Source organism: Oncorhynchus keta, chromosome 28 (genome assembly GCF_023373465.1).
Source record: "Oncorhynchus keta strain PuntledgeMale-10-30-2019 chromosome 28, Oket_V2, whole genome shotgun sequence".
Classification (NCBI taxonomy): domain Eukaryota; kingdom Metazoa; phylum Chordata; class Actinopteri; order Salmoniformes; family Salmonidae; genus Oncorhynchus; species Oncorhynchus keta.
The window spans coordinates 38705305-38715665 of NC_068448.1; the positions used below are offsets into that span (position 1 = coordinate 38705305).

The 10361-nt window shown below is 40.6% G+C and overlaps 1 protein-coding gene across 1 annotated transcript; it reads right to left on the reverse strand.

The window, feature by feature from the left end:
- Positions 1 to 1627: 1627 nt before the first annotated feature.
- LOC118361286 (60S ribosomal protein L22-like) lies at positions 1628 to 6531 on the reverse strand. The gene is made up of 4 exons (XM_035741107.2): positions 6418 to 6531; positions 5750 to 5863; positions 5214 to 5338; positions 1628 to 1814 (listed from the first exon to the last, which is right to left on the reverse strand). Exons 1-4 carry the CDS (start codon positions 6427 to 6429, stop codon positions 1670 to 1672), a joined length of 396 nt encoding a protein of 131 aa, XP_035597000.1. The 5' UTR covers positions 6430 to 6531; the 3' UTR covers positions 1628 to 1669.
- Between the last annotated feature and the right edge of the window lie 3830 nt (positions 6532 to 10361).

The following is a 10361-nucleotide window of genomic DNA, read 5'->3' on the forward strand; positions in this document are numbered from 1 at the left end:
TTACTAGGCAAGTCAGTTAAGAACAAATTCTTATTTTCAATGACGGCCTAGGAACAGTGGGTTAACTGCCTGTTCAGGGGCAGAACGACAGATTTGTACCTTGTCAGCTCGGGGATTTGAACTTGCAACCTTCCGGTTACTAGTCCAACGCTCTAACCACTAGGCTACCCTGCCGCCCCATGTACTACATTGTTTTTTTTTTACACTTGTATACAAACATCCCATAATGTCAATTGTTTACATTTGTACAAATGAAATAGCTGAAATGTCTTGATTCATAAGTATTCCACCCCTTTTGTTATGGCAATCCTAAATAAGTTCAGGAGTAAAAATGTGCTTAAGTCACAAGTTATGTATAACATGATTCTTTAATGACTGCCTCATCTCTGTACCCCACACATACAATTATTTAAGGTCACTCAGTTGAGCAATGAATTTCAACCAAAGACCAGGGAGGTTTTCCAATGCCTCGTAAAGGACACCTATTTGTAGATGGATAAAAATGACAAAATCTGACACTGAATATCCCTTTGAGCATGGATAAGTTAATGACACTTTGAATTCTGTATCAATACACCAGTCACTACAAGGATACAGGCGTCCTTCCTAACTCAGTTGCCGGAGGGGAAGGAAACCATACATTTCCCCATGAGGCCAATGGTGATTTTAGAGCTGTTTAATGGCTGTGATGGGAGATAATGGAGGATGGATCAACAACATTGTTACTTCACAATCCTAACCTAGTTGACAGGGTGAAAAGGAAGCCTGTACAGAATATTCCATCAAGGCACTAAATACAAACGTATGTTTGTGGCAAATCCAAAACTGCACTTTAGAGTACCACTCTCCATATTTTCAAGCATAGTGGTGGCTGCATCATGTTATGGGTAAGCTTGTAGTCATTAGACACTGGAGTTTTTCAGGATAAAAAAAATGAAACAGGAGCTAAGCACAAGAAAAATCCTAGAGGAAACCTGGTTGTCTGCTTTCTGGAAGTTGAATTCACCTTTCAGCAGGACAAAAGCCTAAATCTACACTAGTAATTTACCAAGAAAACAGTGATGTTCGAATGGCCGAGTTATTGACTTAAATCTATGGCGAGACCTAAAAATGGTCTAGCAATGCTCTGCTAATTTGACAGAGCTGGATGAGTTTAATGAATAATGGGCAAATGTCACAACCCAGGTGTGGAAAGCTCTTAGCCAAAAAGACTTCTACAAAGTTGACTCAGGGGTGTGAATACTTATGTAAATGAGCCATTTCTGTATTCCTTTTTCAATAAAATTGCAAAAATGTCTAAACATGTTTTCACTTAGTCCTTATGGTGTAATGTGTGTATATGAGTGAGAGAAAGTATATTTAATCAATTTTGAATTCAGAATGTAACAAAATGTGGAATAAGTACAGGGGTCTGAATACTTTCTCTAGGCACTGTACTGCATTGTCACAAGAAGGTTGAGTGATCGTCACCCACAGTGTGTATTCAGGAGTGCACACGTTTTGCAATGAAAATGTGTTTCTTGTTGGACAAATTCAGGTAGGTCCCTCCCTGTTTTAGACTTTTTGCGTCCTAGTAAATATACCCGCTCCATGTCTCGTCACCGTAGAGAAAAAATTTAAAACAGGAGTACTCTAAGAATTTATTGAATGTACAAAATCCAGACAATGTTTAATCCTCATCCTCTTCCTCCTCCTCGTCCTGGTTGATCTGGAAGTAGCGTAGCTCGTAGCTCTCCTTTGTGTTGGCCACAACACGCAGCCAGTCGCGAAGGTTGTTCTTCTTCAAGTACTTCTTGGTCAGATATTTCAGATATCTGCAGACAGGAGACAGATGGCATTCAGATGTGAGAGGTTGGGCTTTTTCCCCCAATGCAATACACATACTAACTTACTAAAGAAAACAAATATACACACACAGTACCAGACAAAAGTATGGACACCTCATTCCAGCGTTTTTTATTTTTAAAATATTTTCTACATTGTAGAATTATAGTGAAGACAAACACATATGGAATAATGTAGAAACCCCACAAAAAAACGTTAAAGCTAAATACATTTAATATTTGAGATTCCTCAAAGTAGCCACTCTTTGCCTTTGACAGCTTTGCACACTGTTGGCATTCTCTCAACCAGCTTCATGAGGTCATGTTAAAAGTTAATTTGTGGAATTTATTTCCTTCTTAATGCATTTGAGCCAATCAGTTGTGTTGTGGTATGATTGTGTGGGGGTACTTTGCTGGGGACACTGTATGTGATTTATTTAGAATTCAAGGCACACTTAACTAGCATGGCTACCACAGCATTCTGCAGCGATACGCCATCCCGTCTGGTTTGCACTTAGTGGGACTATCATTTGTTTTTCAACAGGACAATGACCCAACACACCTCCAGGCTGTGTAGGGATATTTGACCAAGGAGAGTGATGGAGTGCTGCGTCAGATGACCTGGCCTCCACAAATCACCCAACCTCAACCCAATTGAGATGGTTTGGGATGAGTTAGACCGTAGAGTTAAGGAAAAGCAGCCAACAAGTGCTCAGCATATGTGGGAACTCCTTCAAGACTATTGGAAAAGCATTCCAGGTGCCAAGAATGTACAAAGCTGTCATCAAGGCAAAGAGTGGTTACTTTTAAGAATCTAAACATTTGACTGGTGCTGTATGTATGTAAAGGTTATGAAATACACCATCTTGGAAACAGGTGCTTGCGCAAGTGAAATTCCCAGTTTTAAGGATTTTGGAGTCATTGTGGACAAGGACAACAACCCGGAAGATGGATGCAAAAAGTTCAAGAAGGTATTTGTTTACGATAAACTATATAAGCCTATTTTCAAATTAGTATAACGTTAAATCGTTCTTTTGTTCTTTTAGACCAGTGGTCACCAACCTGTCGATCGCGATAGGTGCCCTTGACTCAAAAGTCAGGCGCTCCGGGTAAACAAAGTGTTCCCATAAGACAAACTCTACCTACCCGGTGGACCAGCAAATCTGTGACTAAGTCAAGTGCACCTACTGCGCTGCCCAATCGGATAGCTCAAATCACAGTGGCTACAGAGCTTCCATGACCCTGGTCACAGCCAAGTCGAATAGGCTACTAGCCTATGTAAGATTTAATAACTTTTAAAACCATGACCACAGACAGACTTTCAACGAATACAGCAAAGAGCTGCTGTTTTGATGAGTGAGTTCATGTTTAAGTTTATATTCAGCACTGTCACTGTTTTTATTCAACACTATTACAAAATATGCTTCTCCGTACTTCCACTCGGGCTGCAGCTGCAATGAATGAGTAGCCAAGTATTGATAGCCCTGCGTTTTATTATTATTAGCAGCTCATCATGCCGATGTTAATATTAAGGAATATTTAACTTTCTCTGGTCATAGGAACAACATGAATTTGTGCATGAGGCAGATGTGGTGCAACTCGAGTTTCGCCATCGGGTGGAAGAGTGTCCCCTCTCTGGTTAGTCTTACCAAAGGAAAGGAAGGAGAGAGCAGGGACCGTGAGGGGCGGATGGGAAAAATAGTTTAGAATGGTCATCCAACTCGGAATTCCAAGTCGGAAACGATGGCATCTTTCTAGAGCTCTGACTTTTCCACCTTTCCAAGATCACTGACGTCGTGATTTGACCTCGTTGACCATCAAATGCAGGTACCATCAGTCCAGTAAAATAAAAAAGCTAATTATTTCAATTCATGCTCCACAGTGCCTCACAAGTGCTAAACAAACTGATCTATTGTGTTATCAAAGCTCGAGTTTTGAAATATGTGGTCTGATTAACAATATTGGCAGGCCAATCATATAGCCAATATGCTGTGATAATGTATTAAGCCTACTGCCCAAACCTCATTCCTACAAAACTGTTTGTTTGAGGTAAAGAAATATATATATTATTTTAATGTGAGCAGTAGATCTCAGCTTGCTTTTTGATAGGAAAGTGATCTTGACTTTGGTTGGTGACCACTGATTTAGACCATACGCAGGCCATATCAAGTTTAAACCGGTGTGGCTGGTAAATGTTTGAATATAGCCTACTAAAATGCATTTTTGCAGCCTAGATTCTGGGATTTGTTGGTTTCAATTAAACTATTGGATTATCTAAACAATATTGAATGTAAACCTTTGTCAGCTATAGTTTTTCATTCGGTAAGAAGACTAATTAAAGGCCCTTTTTCCCCCAGAGTGATTTCAGTTGTCAATGTGCCGCATTTCATTGTGAAAATATAATTGTCGTTCATGGCATTGTTTCCTTTCATCCAAATGTTAAGTAGACATGCAGACCAATTCATGCAGGGAATGGAATAATAGCCTAGGCTACTACTCTGGAGTCATACAAATTATACAGTAAATTGATGTTATTCGACAAGTCACGGATTGGCCCTCAGAAAAGTTCTAATCAGGTGGGTTGGGTTGCGGTGAAAAACCTGTCCTGGTGGGCCGGTGCGGCTCCAAACAACACCTGTGCAGGACTCTAAACGTGCAGGACTCTAAACGTGCAGGACTCTAAACGTGCAGGACTCTAAACGTGCAGGACTCTAAACGTGCAGGGGAGTCTATGATTTGATAGAGCAGTCTGACTGAGCGGTGGTAGGCAGCAGCAGGCTCGTAAGCATTCATTCAAACAGCACTTTACTGCATTTGTCAGCAACTCTTCGCAATGCTTCAAGCATTGCGCTGTTTATGACTTCAAGCCTATCAACTCCCAAGATTAGGCTGGCAATACTAAAGTACCTATTAGAAAATCCAATAGTCAAAGGTCTATGAAATACAAATGGTAGAGAGAAATAGTCCTATAATAACTACAACCTAAAAGTTCTTACCTGGGAATATTGAAGACTCATGTTAAAAGGAAACACCAGCTTTCATATGTTCTCATGTTCTGAGCAAGGAACTGAATAGTTTTTGCTTTTTTACATGGCACATATTGCACTTTTACTTTCTTCTCCAACACTTTGTTTTTGCATTATTTAAACCAGATGGAACATGTTTCATTATTTATTTGAGACTAAATTGATTTTATTGATGTATTATATTAAGTTAAAATAAAAGTGCTCATTGTTGTTTCAGTATTGTTGTAATTGTCATTATTACAAATATATAAAAATCGGCTGATTAAATCGGTATCGGCTTTTTTGGTCCTCCAATAATCGGTATCGGCGTTGAAAAATCATAATCGGTCAACCTCTAGTTGAGTTGCCAGTGCAGTCACCATACCTTTTGGAGAAGGGGACCTCAGAGGACACAGTGATCTTGCTCTTGCTCCTCTCAATAGACACCACACCACCACCCAGGTTGCCAGCTTTCCCGTTCACCTTGATGCGCTCCTGAAGGAATTGCTCCTATAACCATTAAGACATGCTGTGTAAGCATATACTTCTAATTTCCCCAAAACCAAAGATTGACAGCTGCCCAACATGACTAGTGAAGTGCAGGGTTTCCCAAATGCCCCCCCGCTTGGGATCTAACAGAACGCACTCTTACATTAGCATAGTAATATTCTGTTCAACATATCTCATGTCGATCCCATGGACTGTAAAATCCTTAGATATGTATATGAATTTGAGAGTGATTACATTTCGCAAGCTCCATCTGTCCCTCAGCTTTATACTAAATCAAGTGGTAGGGCTGCCACTGCCTGGGACAGGCTGAAACACAATTCAAGATGGTGGCTAAAGTAAAGGGGATTCAGAAGGCTGTTTGAGAAACTGACATTTTCACTGCAACCTGGCACAGGTAAAAAATGTACTTACAAAGTTGGCAGCATCCATGATGCCATCTTCAACAGGGTGGGTGCAGTCCAGAGTGAACTTCAGGACCTGCTTCTTCTTCTTGCCACCCTTGGAGCCTTTGTTGCTCTGTTTCTTCTGCAAATTAGATTAACAGACAAATAAAATGAGACCGTCCACCAACGCTTCTCCGATTAGCTACCTGTCTAGGTCATTAGCTAGCTGTCGCTCTAAAAGGCCACCCTGCTAGTTCTAGTAATCAAGTTAGGTAGCTGTCTAGAATCTAACTAGCTAGGCTTCTAGTTCAAACATACGCGCAACAACCGCTCAGACATCAACTAAATTAGCGATCTGTCTATCGTCAGTTAATGGCCAACTCAGAGGAAGCTTTAGTCAGTTAGCTAACCAGACCTATACTTTTATCACTTAAACTATTGAGTACTGCGAACTATAAAACGAACTGGAAAACGATAAGCTAGTTTTCTGTAGCTAGCTACAACGTGGTGGATCTCTAGGCTAGCTAAATTAGCAGGCCTCGTGAATAACAAAACCCAATGCAGTATTAACCATGACATTGCCCCCCCCTCCAAATATGTCCATATTCATACGAATATGACACAAATCAAGTACAGTCGTTTGAAGTGTGCAACATGTACATATTTGGACACTTGTTCACACGCGATTGTACCCACCACAGGAGCCATGGCGAAGAATTTAGCAGAAAGGAAGAACTAGGTTTGCGCGTGCGTTACATTTCGGGCCTGTTAAATCAATCGCTGATTGAGTCGATACAATCACTGAATCAGAGTTCGATTACTATTGTTTTCAACAAACATTTTTATTTAAATTCCATACATTTTGAAAGATGAATTAGTACCATAGAAACCATGCATAATTCTACAAATTGTAACACAACATAACATACAAACACTCTGGATAAAAGAGCATCTGCTAAATTACTAAAACGTACAGCCTTTTACATTCAAGGACTTTTGAAAAGTAGCTATACAATTAGCTACACGCTGCGATGATACAGTATGTGAACGCCTCCATACAGCTGTTACATCTTAGCTAACCTTCTCAATTGCAGGTGGTACTCCAAAAAACAGAATATTCAGACGAGTTCTCGTCATTTTAGTTGCCAGACATATTGCATTTCCCAACGTATTTGATTTGATATTTGCAGGAACGAGTCATTCCTATGCGATGCGGCCAAATTGTATAAGTCACTGTGCGACCAGAACAACGATCGACATACGTGCAAGAGGCATTTCTCATTGGAAACAAAAAGGGGATTCAATATTTGTAGAAAAATTATGTTTTTTGGTGTTCCACCTGCAACTGGACACCTAACTGCTGTATGAAACACCGCGTTGAGGTGCTAGTCGGAACTAGGAATCTCGGACATTTCCGACTTGCTAATTGGTTGTAGTTATACACCTGCTGCGTTCAATCAGTTAGCAATTCGGACATTTCCGAGTTTCTTAGTTCCAACCAGCACGTGAACTTGGCAGAAGCGTTCCCATTACACGGTTACAATGTGTAGCTACTATTTGGTGCCCGAGTGCCAGTCAATGACGTAGCATGCAGCCATTGGTTGATTCATTCAACGTCTGAGCAGAGGATTTGACACTCGTCAATGGGCGGGATCGAGTAAACTGACCCGCGGGGCACTGGTCTATGGCCCGTGACTGGAACGTCTCAAATCGAACACTAATTTGCGCCACTCGGTCATGTTATCAACATGGCAGCATGGTACATCGTCCAGAAACATGCATAATCTCTTTTCCATAAAATATATGTTTAAATTGTCAAACTGGTTTTCAATGGGAAGGCAGATAAACCTTTTTTATCAATAGCAATCACTTTTGAAAGTATAAACACAGAATCTTACTCATTACTCCTCTTGCTTAATTAAGTCAGTTTTGTTTTGGGGGCACCTTTGCTCATCAATGCAATCAACTTTCACCAGGTGCAAAATAGCTGGGTGCTGGGGCAAATCCCTTCAGTTTAAAATGTATCATAATGCAAATTATGATTGGTCCATCATAATGACTGTCAAAACCCAGCTCTCTGATTGGTCCTTCATAACGTTGCTCTCTGATTAGTCCCTTAATTATGATAGCGTCATGTCATAACCCTGCTCTGATTGGTGCTTCATAATGACATTGTAATAACCCTACACTCTGATTGGTTCCTTCATTATGACATCTCATAACCCTGTTCTCTGATTGATCCCTTCATTACGACATCATCATGACCATGGTCTCTGATTGGTCCCTTCATTACTTCATCGTCATAACCCTGCTAGCTGATTGGTCCCTTCATAATGACATTGTCAACCCTGCTCTCTGATTCGTGCTTCGTGACATCGTCATAACCCTGCTCACTGATTAGTCCTTCATAACGCTGCTCTCTGATTGGTACTTTCATAATGACATCATCATAACCCAGCTCTCTGATTAGTCCCTTCTTTACAACAGCGTCATGACTCTGTTGTCTGATTGGTCCCTTCATAATAATATCTTAAAACCTGCTCTGATTGTTCCTTTAATAATGACGTCGTCATAACCCTGCTCTCTGATTGGTCCCTTCATATTTGTCAAAACCTTGCTTCCCCATTGTTCATTACAATCAACCCATACTGGGCTACAGTTCCTTGCCAAAAGTTATGCAATGAACTCTGGCATAGTGAGCAGGGAGGCTGACATCAAGGTGACATAACCTTTAACAAATTAAAAGATACAGTTGAAGTCGGAAGTTTACATACACCTTGGCCAAATACATTTAAACTCCGTTTTTCACAGTTCCTGACATTTAATCCCAGTAAAAAATCTCTGTTTTAGGTCAGTTAGGATCACCACTTTATTTTAAGAGTGTGAAATGTCAGAATAATAGTAGAGAGAATGATTTGTTTCAGCTTTTATTTCTTTCATCACATTCCCAGTGTGTCATAAGTTTACATACACTTAATTAGTATTTGGTAGCATTGCCTTTACATTGTTTAACTTGTGTCAAATGTTTTGGGTAGCCTTCCACAAGCTTCCCACAATAAGTTGGGTGAATTGTGGACCATTCCTCCTGACAGAGCTGGTGTAACTATCAGGTTTTTAGGCCTCCTTGCTCACACAAGCTTTTTCAGTTCTGCCCTCAAATTTTCTATAGGATTGAGGTCAGGACTTTCCAATACCTTGACTTTGTTGTCCTTAAGCCATTTTTCAACTATTTTGGAAGTATGCTTGGGGTCATTGTCCATTTGGAAGACCCATTTGCGACCAAACTTTAACTTCCTGACTGTTTTGAGATGTTGCTTCAATATATCCACGTAATTTTCCGTCCTCATGAAGCTATCTATTTTGTGAAGTGCACCAGTCCCTCCTGCAGCAAAGCACACCCACAACATGATGCTGCCACCCCCGTGCTTCACGGTTGGGATGGTGTACTTCAGCTTGCAAACTTCTCCTCTAACCTCCAAACATAACAATGGACATTATGTCCAAACAGTTCTATTTTTGTTTCATCAGACCAGAGGACATTTCTCCAAAAAAGTACGATCTTTGTCACCATGTGCAGTTGCAAACCGTAGTCTGGCTTTTTTATGGCAGTTTTGGCGCAGTGGCTTCTTCCTTGATGAGCGGCCTTTCAGGTTATGTCGATATAGGACTCGTTTTACTGTGGATATACATACTTTTGTACCTGTTTCCTCCAGAATCTTCACAAGGTCCTTTGCTGTTGTTCTGGATTTGATTAGCACTTTTCCCACCAAAGTATGTTCCTCTCTAGGAGATCGAACTCATCTCCTTCCTGAGCAGTATGACGGCTGCGTGGTCCCATGTTGTTTATACTTGCGTACTATCGTTTGTACAGATGAACGTGGTACCTTTTGGCGTTTGGAAATTGCTCCCAAGGATGAACCAGACTTGTGGAGGTCTACAAGTTTTCTGAGGTCTTGGCTGTTTTCTTTTTCATGATGTCAAGCAAAGAGGCACTGAGTTAAGGTAGATCTTGAAATACATCCACAGGTACACCTCCAATTGACTCAATTAGCCTATCAGAAGCTTCTAAAGCCATGCCATCATTTTCTGGAATTTTCCAAGCTGTTTAAAAGGCACAGTCAACTTAGTGTATGTTAACCTTTGACCCACTGTAATTATGAATTATAAGTGAAATAATCTGTATGAAACAATTGTTGGAAAAATTACTAGTGTCATGCACAAGTAGATGTCCTAACCGACTTGCCAAAACTATAGTTTGTTAACAAGAAACGTGTGGAGTGGTTGAAAAACGAGTTAATGACTCCAACCTGTGACGGCTGTTGAAAGATGAGGACCAAGTTGCGCGTACATTTTCTCTTTTATTTGACGCCAACAAAACAAACCATGACGCTTCAGGCTATGTGCCATCAAACAAAGTTAACTTCCCACAAACACAGGTGGGGGAAAAAGGGTACCTAAGTATGGTTCCCAATCAGACAACGATAGTCAGCTGTCCCTGATTGAGAACCATACCCGGCCAAAACATAGAAATAGAAAATCATAGAAACACAAAACATAGAATGCCCACCCCAACTCACGCCCTGACCAAACCAAAATAGAGACATAAAAAGGATCTCTAAGGTCAGGGCGTGACACAACTA

What these genes read in the sequence shown, in the direction of transcription:
- LOC118361286 (XM_035741107.2), bottom strand. An exon ending in TCATGGATGCTGCCAACTTT is followed by an intron (nt 5,339 to 5,749) that starts GTAAGTACATTT and finishes TAATGGTTATAG; the next exon opens with GAGCAATTCCTTCAGGAGCG. An exon ending in GAGGTCCCCTTCTCCAAAAG is followed by an intron (nt 1,815 to 5,213) that starts GTATGGTGACTG and finishes TCCTGTCTGCAG; the next exon opens with ATATCTGAAATATCTGACCA.